Here is a 22239-nt window from a genome sequence, read left to right as displayed (position 1 = left end):
CTGAATTATTTTTATGTAATGGCAAAACGTTACCATATTCCTTCAGACTGGCAAATTCGCAGATTCCAATATTCTTTAGTATAATATGCGTATACAGAAGCATAGATGAATATTTTGATAGGTTTATATTAAGCAGCGATATCTTTGACTACCCTATTGATTACAGACCTGAAACATTAAAATTCTATAATGATTTATAACCCCTACCTACAACTATACCTTATACAGCGTAAGTATACTATCATCATCTTCCTACCCTTATCCCAATTATTATTTGGGGTCGTAGTTTATATAAGTATACTATACCAGTTCTATAGTTTGTGATATTGAAGCAGCTAGGTAAAATTGTTAGTGATTTTTAACATGAGTCGTTATATAGAAGTAACCACGCATGAGACACCATTGACAGTATATTCTATTATATTCACAACATTTATCGGCGCCATTCATCGCTTACCAAGAAATTCCGAGATTTTTTCAAAGATATAAAAATGTCAATGTATTTTAGGAGCTTTCTATACAACATACAAATAGAAAATTTTTATTCTAAATTGGGAAGGATTAAAAATAACATATCTAATAAATATATTTGCTAAATTAAAGTATTTAACTATGACGGTATTCTTTTTCTACGGCAAGACCATAGACTACAGAGGCTATGGCAAGACTGCCACAATGATATCTTACCATCATGAATGACAGTTCATTGTTGTTGTCAATGTCAAACAGGGGTTTGAGCGAACACGTCATTTAATTGTTTTTTTTTTACCTATTAAATTTTCATATTGGAAAAAAGATTTTAAATATTAAATTAAATCTTACTTAAACTTTACTATGAAGTACAAAGTTTTGTTATGTTTTACTGTGTTCCTAGTTTACTATGGTGGAGAGGCGCAAACTCGCACAAAAGGGGTGAGTTTCATCAATAGAAAAACACCGGTTTTGTTTTCTAATTAGGTACTGAATTAATATTATATTTCATATATTTCCAGCTGGATGAGAAAGTACAGCAATTAACCGATTTAACAGCAAAGAAGAGTATAATTTCATTGAATCTTAGCAAGTTTAAAGAATATGTAAAGAGTCCGCCGAGAGATTATTCTTTCATAGTGATGTTCACTGCCATGGCTCCCTCTCGACGTTGCACTATTTGCCAACACGTCTATGAGGAGTACTTAATTGTAGCTAATTCGTTTAGATTCGCGCCATCCTATAACAACAAGCTGTTCTTTGGTATGGTAGATTTTGATGAAGGATCTGATATTTTCCAAATGGTAAGTAGTTTCTTGTACATTAATTTTATATATTACGTTTACATTTATATAAAATACTTATAAATTAGTTTTTAAGTTTAATCTGAAACAAATTTTTGGTTGATGTTTTTAATTTGAACAATTTCTGAAACAAACAAACTTTCAGTTGTACCTTCAGATGCTTTATTGTCTGTTTTCTCATACAAATCTCTGCCTTAAACTATATATATATATATATATATATATATATATATATATATATATATATATATATATATATATATATATATATATATATATATATATATATATATATATATATATATATATATATATATATATATATATATATATATATATATATATATATATATATATATATATATATATATATATATATATATATATATATTAGTGTAATTATTTACATTTTGTTGTAAACTAAAAATTAAACATAAAATTAAGAATATATAAAAGAAGAATATATAAATTGTGATATTTCAAACTTAGACTATTGAATGCTTATTATAAACTAAGTTCTCATTCATTAATTACAGGCAAGGAACATTCCTTCTGCTTATGTTTTTTTATCTTAAATAAAACAGCTTTATTTAAAAAAAATACTTGTTGGGTAACCCTGCTTTGTTTCTTGTTCTCACAAGCAATAATTATCTAATAGATTTATATAGACAAGTACTAAATTCATAAAAAAAACAAACTATAACTGAAATCATATTGATAATCATAGGAAATGGATATTATATTGAAATTCTTTTCATAGGCTTACCATCAGGTGGGCCGTATGCTTGTTTGCCACCTCAGTGGTATAAAAAAAAAAGTTGTAATTTTGCCCCTTATCAAAATTATTATGGTAGTAGAAAATCCTTTCACTTTATGTGCAGACAAGAAATAAATAAGATGAAATATAGTTGTAAATTTAATTACTAGAAATAAATCCTTTTGAATTGTAAACTTAAATTATAAACAAAATAATTCAGTTGGTGTAAATAAAAAAATTTCAGCTTCGCCTCAACACAGCACCAGTAATCATGCATTTTCCTGCTAAAGGCAAGCCAAAACCAGCTGACTCTATGGACTTTGAAAGGGCTGGAATTCATGCAGAGGCTATAGCAAAGTGGATTCAAGACAGAACAGATGTCCAGGTACTATAGGGGTTGATCCTCAACCACCATTTCATTAAACCTATCTCTTAAACTCTTAATTTTAGTGGAATTTGTCACGATGATCTAACTGACTTGCTTTCATCACCTATCATCCCTCACTGGTGCTCTGCCAGCATATACCGATAGCGCAGGCGAGGATACCATTCCATGATCACTGAAAAAAAAATACTAAATGACATAGCTACTAGTAATGTCTACCTATAAGTGATATTTGTTTCTTAATCTTCCTTTGAGTTAATAAAAAGAAAAAAAATCATAAAAAATTTATATTTTTTTTACATAAATCTATTGGAAATTTAGTTCATATTGGTCTTTAGAATAAATATTGCACTGTGATATCAAATTGAAAATATAATTTTAGATAGGTTTAGAAAAATCGCTTTTCTAAATTAACTGCTTTAACTATATTTTTTATTCTTTATTTTTTTACTTTTATTGGACCTGAACTGGCCATTTGTATTGGACATCAGTAGTTCTTAACATGGCAGTATTAATTTTTTTTCTGTTCATTTCACAGATTCGTGTTTTCCGCCCGCCAAATTACTCTGGAGCTGTAGCATTCTTTATGCTCTTCACCCTCGTTGCTGGTTTCCTGTACCTTCGCCGTAACAACCTAGAATTCCTCTACAACAAGCAAATGTGGGCAGTGGCCGCAGTTTTCTTCTGTTTCGCCATGGTCTCTGGCCAAATGTGGAACCAAATTAGAGGGCCACCATTTTACCACAGGACCAAAAACGGTCCCGTCTACATCAATGGTGGATCTCATGGGCAATTTGTGTTAGAGAGCTACATTGTAGCTATTTTGAGTATCCTTTTAAAATTTATTTCCTTGTTACATTGTCATTATACGATAGATTGCAAATTAACAAAGTATAATATTATTTTTAAAACTGTTAATTTCACCATTGTTTTTACCACCGCTAATTCATAGTCTATCATATATATACTCATATCTAAGTCGTATATATATATATATATATATATATATATATATATATATATATATATATATATATATATATATAAATTTGATAATAAACATTTTTGGATGTTACTCAATCACGCTCAAACATACATAGAGACTGCTTATATTCTAGAATGTTCTATATTATAATTCACATGTACAAAGTCACAGGATATGTCTCTGAACAATAATTGATCAATAATTTGATTCATTAAGATAATAAGCAATATTTTTTTCATGTCTAAATTTCCTTAACTTCCCACCAGACTGCGCTGTTGTCATAGGCATGATCCTAATGATAGAAGCAGCGGGAGGCGTTAAAAACACGGAAGTGTCACGCACACAAACCGAAGGCAAGAGAAGGAGGTTCCAGTCAGTTGTGGGTTTGGTTGTAGTTTGCGTGTTCTTCTCACTGCTGTTGTCCGTATTTAGAGCTAAAACCCAGGGCTATCCTTACAGGTATATATATTTTACTTTATTTTACACAATTGCCTGGTTATCAAGTTAGTATAATATACCAGAGGGAGACGTTGTACAAGTCATTTGCTTGGCTACCTCTGTCCCATTCGTGTTTCAACCGTAACACAGTTGTGTTTCGGTTTGAAGGGTGGGATATGTCGTGAATTTACAGGGTACAGAGGAATAACATCCGAGTCCTCAGGAATGGCAACGCATGGGGGGTATCATGGGCGAAACAGTATACTCTGTTATGTCCATAGTACTGCTCATGTCTATAGGCGACGGTTGCCACTTTCCATAAAGTGGCCCGTCAGCTTGTTTGCCTGGCTGTTATAATGATAAAAAATACTTAGTGAAAAAATTAAATTTTGTTTCAGCTTCCTGTTCAAATAGGTGTTTTCCAATTTAAATATTTTTATAAGAAAGTCCAGGAGGTTGAAGTGAATGCTCCACGTGTGAAACATTGTTGATGTTCGTATATATATATGGTGTGTTTGTAATATGATTTATCACTGTCAGTAGTCAAATAAAAGATTTAATTTATTTGGTATTTTTATTTTACTCCTATTAATTTATAATTCGATAAACAGACAATGTTATTGTTCCTCTGATCTGTTTAATAGTCTTCTTGATTCAAAGGTTATTTGGAAGAGATCGCTTTCAGTAATAAGGCCACTCATTGTTTTCTCTACGCGATCTATTTCTTAATTTATTTTTCTGTCAAATTTTCTACTGTAATCTAAATAAATAAATAATATTTTAAAATAATAAATAGCATCTCTTTATCTGTATATCTAAAAAGATTAACAATCTTATATTAATTAATTTTCTTTCCCCACTTAAATTATTTCAATAAATATAATTATTATCTTAAATAGATCATTTCATATACAAAAATAATATAATAATATTATAATCAGTCTTATAAAGTTATAATAAATATGGGAAAACAGCAAGCCTCTCTGTGGGATAGTTTTTGAATGTCTTCTTGTACCATTCGTGGGCTTGAATGGCGGTTTGTATCTGAAATATATAAATATTTATAACCGTAACATTCTATAATAAAAATAAAGAAACTAAGTATAAGTACTGTAAATGGAATCATAAAATTAAATTTATTTATTTGAATAAATTCGAAAAAGAACTTGCAAATCGGTTTATAAATGATAGTTCTGAGATAACAGATATAAAAAAAAATACAACCGAATTGAGAACTTTCTTTTTTTGAAGTTGCTTAAAAATAAACACAGCTACCATAAACTAAAAAAAAAAAAACAAATTGGCGGGAATATGCGGACCACAGATTTCCTTTCTATTTAAATATTCTTAATGCTTAATGCAAGCTGTACATTGTGTCCGAGTTGGGGGTCTGGATTCCTGAGATACAGATCTCTGATCTAGTTTAGGGTCCAGTCTCACACAAGTTTTACAGACCATTGTAATTATACATACATAAATAGTTGTATTTTTTTCATGTAACTGTATTTTTCTGTAAAATTTGTGGAGAAAATAAATAAATAAATAAATGAAAAAATTAAGTACCTATCAAATTATAAGCATAGTGAGAGTTAATTTTTTTAAATACATGAAACAACTTACCTGATTGCCCAAAACCCACAAGTATATACAGAAGAATGTTTTTGTAGGTATCAAAAGCAATAGGACTGTGTATATAATTATCTCGCACATCCTGTGTGGACTGGAAATATATTTAAAGAGCCTCCCATTAGGCACACTGTGCTCTTCGGTGACCACCTTCCCCGATTTTTTGTCTTTTCTTAAATTCGCAAATATAATATTGGTCTTGAATTGTTCGTACCAGGCGAACAGAAATATTAAGGAGCAAGGTATAGCCAGAACAGTGGTACGAGTATCATTCCAAGTTATGTATTCTCTATTTTGGTTACCTGAAACATACTTAGTTTTTATTTCTATTCATGCGTTATATATGATGTGTCTGGCCGTGTGGTTCCAGCATAGAATAGGCTACCGTGGGTGTCGTAAAAGCCGACTAAGGGACGGCGAGGGATGGGCAGCAGCGTCCCTCTTAAAACGTCTCTAAAGTCTGACTGCAGTTACCAAATCGCCTGCCAAGCGTAGTAACTACTGGCAAACCCCCCCAAAGGGGAGGTTTATGTTCAACAATGGACGGCCTTTTTTATAATAGATGATAATGGAATGGTAACCACACCCGCGCTATCGGTATACACCGGCGGGGCACCAGTGAAGGATGATAGGTGAGCATGAAGTAGGTCAGTTAGCCTATCGTGACGAATTCAACAAGAATTGTTCAAGATGGTTTCCAGGGGGAACCAAGTGGAGGTCAACTTGATAGGGTATATAGGCAATAGGTCAGTTAGACCCCATTACTAACAATCCTTTTCCCTCTAGTAGTTTCATTATAACCCATTAAAAAGTTCCTATTACTAACAATCCCCTTCCCCCTACCAGCGGCAGTTGTATAAAAACAAACTAATTTGTAGTACTGAGAAAGAAAATATATAGGTACATTAGGAATTCGTTATTAATTTATTTTATTCAGTACCACCATTATATATATATATATATATATATATATATATATATATATATATATATATATATATATATATATATATATATATATATATATATATATATATTATAGTATATATCTCAAGTATTATTAAAGGAACGCAATAAATACACGTATTACTTCAAGTGTCGCATACAAAGGTACATCATTAATTCTATAACAAGCACATCAATGTCGTTGATTTCTTGTCATGAATATAAATTATATAGGAATAGAATATTATTTTAACTTCCAAGGTCATGATTAGGTATTAAATATATAATTAGAGATCTTGCTTCACCTACCAATAGTTGTGGGTTCATCCCTGCAATTTGCAATACAGTTTTTTCTTTTAAAATTAACTCTGATGATTATAGTGATCAATATGTCAGATCATCACAATGAGTTTGAGCTAATTTCATTCTGATCTATTATGTCTTACTACCTACCATTTAATTATATATATATATATATATTTTATATCGCTCGATCTAAAATATACAAGTTTTTCTTACCCACTCCCACATTATCTCATGCGGTATCAGATATGTGATACCGAAGAGTTTCTTCACTTCTCCCTCCAACTTCTATATATATATATATATATATATATATATATATATATATAACAACACACATCAGCTGAAACAGCTAAAATCTTGTAGTCTTGAAATTTTTCCAAATATTATCTTTATATATATAGCATATGTGAACATTAAGAATGGAATTTTCAAAATTCAATGCCGAAAAAGGGTAAAATTTCCAAAATCTATGTGCATAAAATTGGGGGTACTACTCACATGTGTACTTGTACTAGATAACTGATAATACTTCCTAACTTGGGGAGGAAGGGGATTGTTAGTAATAGGTTCTAATTGCTTCACTACTAGCAATATACCCTCCCTATCAGTTTGACCTCCACGCAGTTTCCCTGGAAACAATTGTGATTCATCACAATGGGCTAACTGACTTGCGTCATCCTCTTTAATCATATCTTACTGGGGGCCCACCAGTGTAAATTGATAGTGCAGATGGGGTCATCTATAATTTTCCCCCCATAAAAGAAACAATCGTTTCTGTTCCTCAAATTCATCTTGTATAGGTTAGGTTATATTAAAGAATTTAAAATTATCATATATAATTAATAAATGCAAAAAACATTCTTACCACAAAAGAGAGGTGCTTGTCCAACAGTGGCAACGATACATGCAAAGTAGTGAATTATACCGGCCAAATAATGGCTAAGATTCATTTTGCTTGACTTGGCAAATACTTGGACAATGTATGTCTCGTACAGTCTTTTTAGGCATTGTATTGTTAATAAAGTCATTGCTATTATAGCTGCTGTCACTGATACTGCAACATAAAGGTGAAATTAATACTGCGGCTTCTGGATGAACCAGTACATAAAGGATCATGTGTTCTAAATAGAATAGAAAACATTTATTGCCAGTACAATACATATAGAAAAAGTGTCCCATACTAGGCAAAAGGAATCAGTTCAGCTAAATTACAATATAAGCTACCTATGTACCAAATATCATTCAAACAGTTTTTAAATGTAAGAGTACAAATATCCAACCATCCTTTCAAACTTTCACATTTATAAAATTAATAGAACTTTTTTAATTATCATTTAATAATTAAATAAGTTTATTATTAATTTATATTTTTGCAATATAAGAATACATTTCTCTTCTATTATTTTTCCTCTTTAATACATATTAATTATAATTAATGAAAAATCATAGAACTATGTCCACTATATAAGTTTTATAATGTTAAATTAAAAATAGTATCTAGTGCTGACAATTACTAGAATCAAAATATAAAATATATCATTTATTAGCACGAGGGAAACAATGTTTTTATAATAAATATAAAAATTGTAGTACTTACCTGTAGGTTCATCTTGTTCTAATAATAATCTCAGTAAGATTGTGAAAAATTTATTTACTGTCAAATTGAAATAATAGACCGATGTCATGTAGGTTAAAGTGATCACACCGAATAAGGAGGAAAATAAATAAAAATGCCTGTACCAAGCTTTAGGTACTTCTATTAATTGTAAAAAATTTGCGTCCGATCCTTTATAAGCAAAGCTTCCATATCTATAACCCTTTATGATAAAAGGCGGCACATGTTTTTCGAAATTATTAATCAAAACACCGGTAACTGTCGCAGCGAAAGCTAAGCCTAAGAAAATAATATCTAAGATATTTAACATTTTATTAAATCGCAACGGATACACGAAATGGACTTAAAAAAACGGACACTGTAAACGAACGTGCGTGTTCTTGTAGTTTAAGACTAACAGTATTGTGAACTAGAACTAGGCACATAGTTAGGTGTTTACTTTCTAAAATTTCGTAAAGTAGGTGAGCTCAAGAACGAGCATAGTTGTGTGACTGTGGTCATGCGGTAAACGTAAATAAAAATAACATGAAGTTTGTATAGTACTTTCACTATGTTATTTATTTATGTGTTGACACTCCTTTAATAATAACAAAACTAAAAAATATATCTATGTAACCACCTAGAAGTATTAATACAATAAACTAAATTAGTATTAAAAGTGTTGTACAACTATTTATAATGCGATATAGTACGAAATTTCGATATGGGTAGGAGTGATGAAAAATCTAGCTATTTTATAGTGTATTTTTTTTAAATAGAAAGCTCTGGTCGCATGCAAAATATGCAAATGTGTTTTGTTAAACATGACACGGACCTAAATAAATGAAATTGTCAACTGCATTGTATGTCAGCTGTCTGTATAAAAACCAAAATAAAAGGTATCAATTGACAGCAGTTCACTATGACATTTGGTAGTAACTGTCAGTTTGATCTTTCTGTTTTTTTTTTTCAATTCAATATAGACAGCTTAAAGGATTTTACTATACATCTATATTTGACTTTATTTTGGTCGGGCATATTTTTTTTTAATGTATGATAATGGAATGGTAATCCCACTCGCGCTATCGGTATACACGGGCGCGGCATCAGTGAAGGATGATAGATGAGGATGAAACAGGTTAATTAGCCCATCGTGATGAATTCAATAAGAATTGTTCACGATGGTTTCCAGGGGGAACCACGTGGAGGTCGAGCTAATAAGGCATATTGCTAGCAATGGGGCTGTCAAACTTTATTGCTAACAATCTCTTTCCCCCTGGTCAGGCTATTATTATATATTGCTATAGTTACAGTTATAGTTCTTCCGTATGCATTTTTTTTTTAAATTAAAATGGTGAAGTTTTCGCTGGTGGGTACAAGCGAGGATAAGGTTTTTTTAATGGGTAATTAAATGAAACGATAATCCCGCTAACGCGGAGTGTAGGAGTTGTTAGGAATGAGGGTTTAACATCTCCATTGTTAGTAATATAAGGTAGATCTCCACGCGGTTTCCTCTGAAACTATCGTGATTAATTCTTGTGAATTTCATCACGATGGGATAACTGACTTGTTTTTATCTTCACGTATCGTCCCTCATTGGTACCTCGTCAACGTAAACCGATTGCACAGGCGGGATTCACTTGGAATTCAGCACGATGGTTTACAGGAGGAACCAAGTGGAGGTCGACCTAACAGGGTACGTTGGTAGCGATGGGACTAGTAACCCGAACTACTAATAATTTCTTCTGAGGTCGGTCTGTTAGGATGTATTGTCCGCAATTGACTAGAAAACGAAGTGATTGGTAACTGTTTGGCACATACGAGTATATAGAAGAACAAGTGGTTCAACAGCGGCTAAAGAACATGCGTAGATTTCTCGACTCGACGCTGTCTATCTTAGGCTTTTTTATACTACTGTGGTGACAAACAGGCATACAGCCCGTCTGATGGTAAACGGGGTTACCGTAGCCTATTGACAACTATAACATCAGGGATGTGACGCGCGCGTTGGCAACCCTTAAGAAACATTAATACGCCCTTTTTGAAGAACCCCATGCTATAGTTTCTAGGGAAAGCTATGGTAGGAAGATCATTCCATAACCTGAGTGTTCGCGGAGGAAGCTTCTCTGAAATCTCAATGTGAGTGACCAGCCTGGTTCCAAGGTGTGATGATGGATTCCCGGTCATTCACTAGCGGTACGACGAAGTACTTAATTTATAGCTCAAATCACACAGACAAATCTGCGAGACACTACTAGTTAAACTGTAAAATATAAATTACGTAAGACATTTAATGCTTATTTCCAGCCTAAAGATACATAGGTAACTATCTATTCCATCAAAACGTGCAACGGCTCGGAACAGAATTCCAGCAAATGAAGTGTGCCAACAGCGTGCTGTTTGGAGGGCACGTCAGATCCTATATTACGCTCCGTTTCATCTTATTTGACGGCTTAAGTGCGCGCCAGATCAAGAGCTAGCGGTAGCATCGCTGCCGAGCGACGCGGCGGCGCGACGCCACATTATTGGAACTTTAAAACTATTAAATCGTAGATTAATATCTTAGATTATATAGATAAATCATTGAGCCTCAAAAACGGGTCAACTTTTTGTCAGCTAATTGTCAAATTAGCTGACTCGTTTTTTTTTTATCAGTGTTCTATATACTTACGCATACAATGTATCTTGACGTATTATTTGATAAATAAAATAAAGGTTAACGCATTTAAAAGGGGGGAAAGGGATTGTTAGTAATGGAGACTGAGAATCCCATTGCTAGCAATATACCCAACCAGGTCGAGCTCCTCGCGGTTCCCCCTGGAAACTATCATGGTTATTTCTTGATGAATTCATCATGATGGGCTAACTGGCCTGTTTTCATTCTCATCTATCACCCTTCACTGGTGCTCCGCCAGCGTATCCCGTTAGCGCAGGCGGGGTACTATATCATTTTCACCCATCAAAAAAAAAACGCATTTAAAAGATTTAGAATTCATAAGACAAAATAAATATAGAAGTTATAAAGGTATCATTAATAACTATTTATCACGCCAAATTGTATGAAAAAGTTGACCTGTTTTTCTCGAAGCGTTTGTATAGAAACATTCTATCTATATAATATAAGATTAATACATATATATGTATGTATGTATAAAATGTATCTGTATGTTTTTTTAATAGCTAACAATGTAGTGATAACGGTATATGCGGGCGGAGCACCATTGAGAAATGATAGATGAGAATGAAAAGGCAGGTCAGTTAGTCCATCGTGACTACGGGACCACGTGGAGGTTGACCTGATAGGGTATATTGCTAGCAATGTGACTGGTAGGCTGCATTGCTTACAAACCCTTCCCCCCACTCCTTAAATGTATGTATGATTGTATAATCAGGTTTGATAGAACAGGCCGGTTGGCAACCGCAGGCTTTTGGGGATTATTAAAGGGGACACTGCTGCCTATCCGTCGATTATTAAGTTTCCTTCGTCGCTTCTTATGACACCCACGGGAAGGAAAGGTTACAGGTTGCTACGTACGAGTAGATATTAGTGAAAATATTCGAGTACCAAGTGCTTATCGTTAGGTAAACAAGATTCATGTAGTGTGAAATATGGAGTAGCGATTATGAATTAATTATGGAACTTAATACCTACATAGTATCTATTAAAAAATAAACATACTTTTAAAATGTAAACATCAGTATTCTATATGCATTGATTACGTTACGTATTATTTGATTAGCTTGTTCTAAACTTGTTGCTTTAAATAATTTTAAAAAGGGAAGATTCACAATTCTACCGTAGGTATTTTACACCAACGAGGAATAAAGTAGGGTTATTTCTTTTAAGTGCATTCTATGTATATGTGTGTAGTAGGTACGTAAATATGAAATGAAAAACTATAAAAAGATGTCTGGATATTTTTTTTTTGATGGGTGAAAATGGTATGGTAACCCCGCCTGCGCTAACGGGATACGCTGGCGAAACATCAGTGAAGGGTGATAGATGAGAATGAAAACAGGCCAGTTAGCCCATCATGATGAATTCATCAGGAATTAATCATGATAGTTTCCAGGGTGAACCGCGAGGAGATCGACCTGAATGGATATATTGCTAGCAATGGGATTCTTAGTCACCATTACTAACAATCCCTTTCCCCCCCATGTCTGGATATTTGACGCAAATTAAATATATCGCTTAAAACTGCGTGGTCCCGGCATAGGAGGGGCCACCCCCTCCTTTCCCGTGAGTGCCTGAACAAGTGATTAAGCGAATTTAATGGTCAAGAGATAAGCAGCAGCGTCTCTCTTCATCAGCTGCCAAGCATGGCAACGACTGGCAAGTTCTCAATACGCTTGTATTTTTTTTATGTTTCTCACCTCATAACTTCGTCAGTTGTAAACCGATTTGAAAAATTATTTTTTATCTGAAAGGATATACTTATAGATTGGTCCCATTAGAAATTTTATCAAAATCGGTTTAGAAGTTCAGTTTTTAAATAAAAATAACTAACTGGTTTATTTATTACTGAAGACGGTTTTTGTTTTGTGAAACATAATCTTGAATTATACGATACTTTGTACAATAATCTAATAAAAAGTAATTCTAATTATCAAAATATATATTTTTTTGAAAGGCGGTTTAGTCGGTAGTCTCTTAATGGTATCAGGAAGCGCGTTCCAGAGTCGTGATGAATGTAGGCGAAATAAATTTGAAGCGAAACCAGTACGGTGAGAGGGGATAGATAGTTGGAGAGTATTATTGGAACGAAGGTTATGATCGTGAGTTTCAAAAAGTTACTGGCATTTGTTGCTTTAGTAATTCTAATTCATAGGTTCTGTATAAAAAATATTGGTTGTCACCGACTTGTTTATTTGTTGGGACTAACTTAGTTTACTTGGAATTATGGAAGGGATAGGTATTAAATTTCACAGGTATCAGGGACACCTATTGAATCTGAAAGTTCACATCATCACATCGTGTTTGACTCCTCATCTTGACATTAGGTAATGAATATTAATGAACTTAAACAGTATATAATGTCAATATTCGACGGAGTACACCATAGTACTGGCAAGCAAACGAAGGGGTGCACGTGATAAAGGTAAGAGACTTTTTTTTATATAAATTTATTAAAAGAAAGAAAGAAACTTAAATTTACAGAAATATGCGACTATATATATATATATATATATATATATATATATATATATATATATATATATATATATATATATATATATATATATATATATATATATATATATATATATATACCAGTAAGGGCTTCAGTGAAGGTTGATCAATGAGAATGAAAACAGGCCAGTTAGCCCATCATGATGAATTCATCTGGAATTAATTATGATAGTTTCCAGGGGGTACCGTGACGAGGTCGACCTGGTTGGGTATATTGCTAGCAATGGGATTCTCAGTTTCCATTACTAACAATCCCTTTCCCCCCTGTATGTTGTTGGTTGACCTAACAAATCTTCACTGGATTATATATTTTTCAGATGAGGTTCCAACCATCTCTCACAGTTCTGATATTCTTCGCGACGATCACAATATGTTGCGGACACATTGGCGGTAATCAGATATCGCTCCAAGAAGTCAACCCTCAAATGTACTGTGGAAGGACGTTGGCTCGCACCCTCGCACTCCTGTGTTTTGATGACGGCGGCATAGAAAAGAAATCTGAAGTTGGAACTATGTACAGTAAGTGTCTAAATCCTGAGAGTATTTTACCGAGTTTTAAAACCGGCAGGCGACCTAGGTCCTTAATTGTAAATTACCATCATGATTACATCAGCCGTGAACTGTCCACTGCTGAACATAGGCCGCTTCTTATTGGGGTGTTTTGCCAGTAGTTGCCACGTTTGGCAAGCGGGTAGGCACCTGAAGTTAGCTTTTGGTGATGTTTTAAGAGGGACACTGTCGCCCGTCCTTCGATCATTAAGTTTCCTTAGTTGCCTCTTATGACACCCACGGGAAAGGAAGCGGTGGCTCGTTCGATGCTGGGACCATACGGCGATTTGATTGTGTAGAACATGAAAAACACCGTGGACAAAGAAAGCAGATTCGATATTATTTTGTTCATGACAGGACTTATTTGATCGTAGTCATAAAGACTTTTATGGAATATTAACTCCGCCTGTGCTTTTGGTACATAATAATAATAATAATAAGCCCGCATTGTACGCCGGTTTCTCTCCCTGGGGCCCTGAACCCCGGCCGACTGTGTTTCTGCCGGGGGTTAGTTGCCATCTCCTCTCCTTAAGAGGGGAGATGAGAATTTTTGTAAAGTTTAAAAAATAAAAATCTTTATTACTACTCACAAGGAACTATTTCGACTGTGACTGTATGTGACTATTTAGTATTTTATTTTACATGATGACGGGGTACAAGTGAGGGATAGGTGAGGATAAAGTTAGGTCAGTGGATCCATCGTGATGAATTTATCAGTAATTAAGCATGATGATTTCCAAAAGAAATCGCGTGGAGGTTGACCTCTAGATGTTAAGGGTATATCCCTTAACATCTAGAGGGTAACAAGTAATGAGATTTTTAGACTTCCTTTATTAACAGTCTCTTCCCTCCACTTATAAGGACTTTTTTATGGGTGAGAAAGGAATGGTAACCCTGCTTGCGGCGTTATACGCTGGCGGGCACCAGTAAGAGATAATAGGTGAGGATAAATGCAGGTCAGTTAGCCCATCGTGACGAATTCCACAAGAATTAACCAATTTAACCACGACGGTTTCCAGGAGGAACCGCGTGGAGGTCGACCTGATAGGATATATTGCTAGATTTTAGACCTCATTACTAACAATCCCTTTCCCCATTCATAAGTACTAATTCTTATGTATATCCTGTTAAATATTGGTTGTCTCCATTATATATCCCTGCAGATGCGTTATGTTTATAAGCGATGGGACCTAAGACATCATTTCTTTTAACAGAATATTATGAACTACCCTATCCCACAAATTATAATAAACAATACATATTTATAAAATTTCATTAAAATAGGTCGAGCTGTTTCGGATGTTAGCGTGGACGAATATTGTTATACGGTTTTTTTTTTATATATTAGTATATTACTTATTTTTTATTACAGGGGCTATTTTATCACCGTACTACAAGGAGCAAGAGTCCCTCGACTGGCCATGGCTCGCTCCTCATAAAGCCAGGATGGGATTGCCGTCCCGAGGGAAGAGGTACCAGGGCATCGTGAGCGAATGCTGTGACAAAGCGTGCAGCATCAACGAACTTCTGACTTACTGCTAGGTTATCGCGAAAAATAATTAAAATAATTAAATAAATTACATATTTTCTTCACTTAATTTTACTAATTATTTTTAATATTAATATGCTAAAATTATTAAAATACAATTACATTATAATTCGTTCGCTGTGCTCATAGAGAATATTTAATATTTTTTAATTAAAGTTTGTCCCTTCTAATGTTTGTATTAAAATTTCGGCTTCAAAATTGTAGTTTTTAAGTCTGTTTTTTTTTTAAATGTTAAAATGAATATTTTTCTGTTGTTCTATGTTATAAAGAAATATATTGTTGTTGCACATAATATTTATTTATTTATTAAATTTTAATACACCCGCATAGTGTTAATAGCGGCGTTATCAACTATTCGACCATAGACAGAAATAACAAGTAGTAATTGACAGTGCAATGCTCTTTGCAAATTATTTACTCTTTAGCAAATAATTTCAAAAAATGAAAATGCATTCTTTTTATGAAGTAATGTAATATTACTAAAATTTATACCTACATATTTAGTAAAGTCTCAACAAAAAATTTAAAAAAAATATTTCAAATGGCCACCTTTGGCTTTTATACAGACCTTTAATCTGTCTGTATATCGACGATAAGCACCGAGCTTTAGGTCTTGTTTTATAATACGCGACAGAGTCCTAGCGGGAATCTTCATTACACGTGATAAGATTTTTTGCTTCCTAATGGGGTTTGGACGAATTCTGACTTTAACAGCATTAACAGTCTTTGTAGTTCTAACAGCACGCGGCCGCCCCGATCTTTCCTGGTCTTCGACAGAGGAAGTGTTGTTGTATCTGTCGATAGTACGATATACGAACACACGGCTGATACTAAGCTTTTGAAGTGTCTAAAATATGACCGACGGCTCCATACCCACTTTGTGCGAGGCGATCACTGCAATTCTATTTTCTTTGACAACTCACCACATTCCATATTGTAATTTGATAATGAACTCGTAAAAATATGTGAAATGGCGCGAAATCGAAAAAAGTTTTTAAAATAATAAACGTGTTCCAAATTCAAATTAATTAAAAAGTTGAAAAAAGAAAAGTATGTAACGGTATTTATGGCCAGACTAGTTATAATTTACATGATTTGTGATGTAAATATTTACCTGTAAATTTATTTATTTCTTATTGCAAAGAAATAAGTAGCCAGTGCATTATTTGAATAGAATTGCGGAAATATAAAGTAATATTCAATATATTCATATATTATAAAAATATAATTAGGCTAATATAAACATACACATAATATGTTAAAATAATAAATATATTCATACATAAATTAATACATAAAATATTATTAAAACAAACATTTAAATGTATTAAAAGAGCAAATGAAAGAATCTATGACTCAAACAGAGTAATCAGCAAGGTTAAGTTTAAAAGGAAAGTGAGAAAAAAGGAATGAAGTTTGTAAATCGGTCTTTTTTAAGAATTAGGGGCGCAGTTTATGTTTAAAAGCTAATTGGATATATTGATACTAAATTACTAAGAACCTAAATTAGAAATGAAAACACGTTCCCTAATTTACCATATATAAAAATGTTGATATCAATTCATAACTATGTTCCAATATTTTCGACAACTACATAGGTACCTAATTATACTTGTAAGAATGAAAGACGTTTCCAATTACAATCGTGGGTATATTGATCCGAAAATTTCAATACAAATGATATATTTCACAACGGTTTCAATATTTTTTAGAAAAATAATATTTAAATATAATTCGGCCTTTGTGGAGTTTGTATGGGCGCAGTTTCTCCAATTATTTTTAATAATAACACAAAGCCTTTTCATTCCGTTCGAGGAGCCGTTGAGGGACTTCAGGGGGCGAAGGGACCTAATCTCATTTATTTAACGACCTTAAAATTCAGGTGAATAAGATTGCACAGAGAGACCAAATAAATTATACTTGTATCCAGCATGGGGCTTTGTGTTACCTACCCGCAAGTACTTTTAAAAAAAAAAGAATATATTCCCAATTCTATATTTTTTTACAGACTTAAAAAAAGGAGGTTCTTAAATCGTTGTATTTTTTTTTATTTGTCAGTTTTAAATCGATTTCGAAAATTCACACGCACGCACAACAGATATTTGTAATCATATTTTAGAGTAAATATATTTATTTCGAGGCAGTAATACGTTCGGTGTTATGCATTTGTTTGTAATTCGTATTCAAGTCACGATGCACTCTAGGCATTTGCCGCCGACACTGAGTGCATTCTGATTAGCATTTTTGTTACTGCGAGTACAGTAAACGAGCGGTTATGATGAGTTCATAGAGAATTAATAATAGAAAAATTTTTTTTTCTTTTTTATGCAACTTAGAATGGCAAACAAGTTGATGGCCCACCTGATGGAAAGTGGTAACCGTCGCCTATAGACATGAGCAGTACCATGGACATAACAGAGTGTACTGTTTCGTCCATGATACCGCCCATGCGTTGCCATTCCTGAAGACTCAGGTGTTATTCCTCTGTTATACCCTGTAAATTCACGCTATATCCTACCCTTCAAACTAAAACTGCTTCACAGTAGAAACACGAATGGGACAGAGGTATCCAAGCAAACGACTTTTGTACAAAATCTCCGTCTGGTAAATTGGTCTTCTTTATATATTTTAATATACCACTTAGTAATATGTCGTATTATGTAAATAGAAAAGCAGATATGAAAATAAAATGTCGATGTGTCAATCCAATACAAATATTAAAGAGAATTACAAGTATTGAAGACTGTACAGTCGAAGTTTTTGTATGTAAAGTACTGCTCATGTCTATAGGCGACGGTTACCACTTGCCATGAGGTGAGCCGTCAGCTTGTTTGCCATTCTAAGTTGTATAAAAAAAAAAAAACATTAAGTAGTTCGCTATTAGCGTATTATTTATTAACTCTTGAGAATTATTGATTAAATATTTAATATATAATAATAATAATTAGTTAACTATGTGTGTGTAAAGATGTATATATATGTCTGAATAGATTATATGGCTAGATTATACTCAGTTAAATATTTTTTTAAACCGATTTCAAAAAATGTTCGTTTTCTGTTTCAGTTGTATTTTTTTTATATGTTTGTTACTTCATAACTAATAAACTGTATTATTTAAAATGTAGTCTGTGTGTGCAAAAACAAAAAAAAAAAAAAAAACGTTTTAATCCGTTCAACCGTTTAGTCGTAAATGTAAAACAAACATTTTATTAACGTAAGGTGTTATCTTGCGGAAGTTCATATCACTGGTTACTTGAATAGAATTATTTTGTTTAATTCCACTACTAACATTAGGTACTTCTATGATTCTTTAATTGGCAGTGGAATTAAACAGAATAATTAAAATAAAAATAACAAACATACAAATTTTAATTTTTTAGCATGAATAAGTAGGCACATTAAAATTCTGAGTCATAAGTAAACAATATCAGATTCGCAAAAAGACCGCACGAACGATTGGAAAGTTTCAAAATGGCGAGCTGTCAAAACGCTGGTTTGCATTGTGTGACAATAAGAGGACTGTACTCAAGTCCCCCAGAGAAAGATGTTGCACTCAACATACAAATTGGACGTGCTTGTCGGGACGGTTTTAACATAAGATAACCGAGAATACGTAATTAGCAACTTAGACAATCCGCCGACACTGTCGCTTGCAGTCAAATTACTTGTAGCACTTATGAACGACGCCATTTTGTTTAGTTTTTTAACTTTAACTGAAGCTTTTATGTTTTATTTTTATGTTATTACAGTATGACATGTTGATTTAAATTAAGATTATAACGTAACAGTTTAATTAATGTTTATTTAAAATTTTGATGTCTAATAAATACTATCTACAAAGATTTGCATGCTATTAAATATGGTGAAATCTTAGATTAAGTATATAGATAGAGCCTCGAGGCTCAAGAACGGGTCAACTTTTTGTCAGCTAGTTGTCAATTTAATTGAATCGTTTTTTTATCAGTGTTCTATATACTTACGCATATAATGTATCTTGACTTATTATTTAATAAATAAAATGCCTATAATAAACGCAATAAACAGATGTAGAAATTGTAAAACAAATATATATATATATATAGAAGTTATGAAGGAATCGTTCATATTTATTTATCACGCAAAATTGTATGAAAAAGTCGACCCGTTTTTCTCGAAGCATTTGTATGGAGATACTCTATCTATATAATCTAAGGGCGAAACATAATGAACAAAAAAAATTTAATATCTTATTATGTAACTATATTTCTGGCAAATAAATTATTATTATTAATTAATTATATGGAACTAATTTTTACCCGCGACTTCGTCCGTATGACCGGATATATTCACTGACCGGGATAAATGAAATGAAATGAAATTTATTGCGATGAATGTGGTAAGTTGAAATAATATTATACATTTTTGTGTAGCCTACAGCTTGTAGCATCAGCTAGTACGGCGTGCAACATTTTTACATGTATTATTGTTACTAAATATTAATTATAAGTTATAATAATTATTAAAATTTATTTATTTATTTATTTATAAAAGACACACCAACAATATGCTCACAATAATTAAGTAGACAATATACAATGTTATTAGCAAGTAAAAGATAAAAACTACTATTACAAAATGCATAAATCTAAGTTTGAACAAAAAAATCTTACTCCTCACTACTAAGCTTAAGGCTATATGAACACATCAATTAAAGGTGTATACAGCTCTCACAGATAAGCGTCAATGTACACTAACTAACAATAATGGGTATACTGTATCTTACTATATCTGATATAGTACTTAAATACCAAATTTTATAATAATTAGTCGAGTTGCTAAAAGGTAACAAACAAATAAACTCATTTTCATATTGATAATATAAGTAAGGATGTAGTAGTACCATATGTGCGTTTCGTAAGAGGTGACAAAGAGAATTTAAAGGTCGAAAGATGGGCAGCAGCGTCCCTCTTAAAACATCAGCATCTCTGTACCATTCGTGTTTCAACCGTGAAGCAGTTGTCTTTGCATGGCTGTGTTTCGATTTGAACGGTGGGATATGTCAGTGAATTTACTGGGTACAGAGGCATAACACCTGAGTGCTCAGGAATGGCAACGCATGGGGGGTATGATGGGCGAAACAGTATACTCTATTATGTCCATGGAACTGCTCATGTCTATAGGTGACGTTTACCACTTTCCATTAGGTGGGCCGTCAGTTTGTTTGCCATACAAAGTTGCATAAAAAAGTCTGTAAAGACTAACTGCGAATGCCAACCCGTCTACCAAGCGTGGCAGCTACTGGCTAAACCACCCTTAGAGGAAGACCTATGTTCAGCAGTGGACAGTTAACGGCTGATATAATAAAGGATGTAGTGGACTTTAATGCCTTATGGAGATATAGTTATTATCATCATCATATCAGCTTTTAACTGTCCACTGCTGAACATAAGCCTCCTCCTTGAAAGATTTTGCCAGTTGCCACGCTTGGCAGACGAATTGACAACCGCAGTTAGGCTTTGGAGATGTTTTAAGAGAGACGCTGCTGCCCATCCCACGCCCTCACTTAGTAGCCTCTTAAGATGACCACGGGAAAGGAAGTAGTAGCTTATTTTATGCCGGGACTACACGGCTATGTAAAGTAAGCATAGTCTTTATAATTTTGGGATTTTGGTGAGATGTTTCAGAGGATTTTGGGATGTTCTAAGTTGTGGTCTCAGGTGTTCATTGCCTGGTCCCTTCTAACACCTAAGGACCACATAAGGATCAGGCGGCTTGAGTAATCTAATAAATACGAAAGTTTGTAACGATGGAAGGATGGATCCATGTTTGTTACCCTTTCACATATAAATTATTGAATGGATTTGAAAGAAATGTTGTATGCGGGTAGCTTATATTTTAAATTAGTACATAGGATACTTTATGTATTAATTTACGCAGGCGGAGGGAGACTTTGTACAAAAGTCAATTGCTTGGGTACCTCTGTCCCATTCGTGTTTCAATCGTGAAGCAGTTGTGTTTGCATGTCTGTGTTTCGGTTTGAAGGGTGGAATATGGCATGAATTTACTGGGTACAGAGGAATAACACCTGAGTCCTCAGGAATGGCAACGCATAGGGGGTATTATGGGCGAAATAGTATACTCTGCTATGTCTATGGTACTGTTCATGTCTATAGGCAACGGTTACCACTTTCCATCAGGTGGGCCGTCAGCTTGTTTGCCATTCTAAGTTGTATAAAAAAAAAAAAAAAAAAAGGCGGAAACGTGAGATAAGATAGTAATTTTATAATCACAAAAACTACTTTAGGTAGTTGTGATATATTTAATTATGTAACTTTTACCATAATAATGAAGTTAACCAGGTAAATGAGTCATCAATATAACTTTGGTACCATGATTACCGAAGAGCTACGTCAGAATTTTACCCAAAATCTGATAACTGGAACCTCCATTCACTTGAAGAATGAAAGAAAACAGTTGGATGTGGCAAATCTATGTCCAAATATGACGTTAACTCTTGGCGTAGTCAGAGTCATTTATCAATTGCTGTTAATCGTACGTTATATCAACATATTAATAATGAAAAAGATAAATTTTAAAATCGTAAAATTTTTAGTCAAACTAATTTAACAAATTGAATTAAGTTAATAACATTAAATAT

General features: G+C 33.2%; 3 protein-coding genes across 4 annotated transcripts in view; 2 read left to right on the top strand and 1 right to left on the bottom strand.

The window, feature by feature from the left end:
• The first annotated feature begins 713 nt into the window (after nucleotides 1-713).
• LOC113523390 (tumor suppressor candidate 3) overlaps nucleotides 714-22239 on the top strand; it is a 558159-nt gene continuing 536633 nt past the window's right edge. The window contains exons 1-6 of one of the 2 annotated variants that reach the window (XM_052895319.1): nucleotides 714-912; nucleotides 993-1274; nucleotides 2276-2416; nucleotides 2955-3243; nucleotides 3668-3860; nucleotides 4238-4278. In XM_052895319.1, coding sequence (XP_052751279.1) covers nucleotides 835-912; nucleotides 993-1274; nucleotides 2276-2416; nucleotides 2955-3243; nucleotides 3668-3860; nucleotides 4238-4253 — 999 coding nt within the window. In that variant the 5' untranslated portion in view covers nucleotides 714-834 and the 3' untranslated portion in view covers nucleotides 4254-4278. Of the gene's footprint in view, nucleotides 913-992; nucleotides 1275-2275; nucleotides 2417-2954; nucleotides 3244-3667; nucleotides 3861-4237; nucleotides 4404-22239 lie in introns of those variants that run through there. The other variant, XM_026909348.3, reaches the window with a different exon arrangement.
• Nucleotides 4392-8908, bottom strand: LOC113523630 (polyprenol reductase). The gene is made up of 4 exons (XM_026909631.3): nucleotides 8314-8908; nucleotides 7582-7770; nucleotides 5460-5767; nucleotides 4392-4883 (listed from the first exon to the last, which is right to left on the bottom strand). The coding sequence occupies exons 1-4, from the start codon at nucleotides 8639-8641 to the stop codon at nucleotides 4791-4793; spliced, it is 918 nt and encodes a 305-aa protein (XP_026765432.2). The 5' UTR covers nucleotides 8642-8908; the 3' UTR covers nucleotides 4392-4790.
• Nucleotides 13303-15888, top strand: LOC113523444 (bombyxin A-1 homolog). The gene is made up of 3 exons (XM_026909424.3): nucleotides 13303-13412; nucleotides 13822-14023; nucleotides 15426-15888. Exons 2-3 carry the CDS (start codon nucleotides 13822-13824, stop codon nucleotides 15593-15595), a joined length of 372 nt encoding a protein of 123 aa, XP_026765225.1. The 5' UTR covers nucleotides 13303-13412; the 3' UTR covers nucleotides 15596-15888.

Source organism: Galleria mellonella, unplaced genomic scaffold (genome assembly GCF_026898425.1).
Source record: "Galleria mellonella isolate WM207_F2 unplaced genomic scaffold, CSIRO_AGI_GalMel_v1 utg270, whole genome shotgun sequence".
Classification (NCBI taxonomy): Eukaryota; Metazoa; Arthropoda; class Insecta; order Lepidoptera; family Pyralidae; genus Galleria; species Galleria mellonella.
Note: the sequence above shows the minus strand (reverse complement) of the source record. Positions and strands in the feature narration are given on the sequence as shown.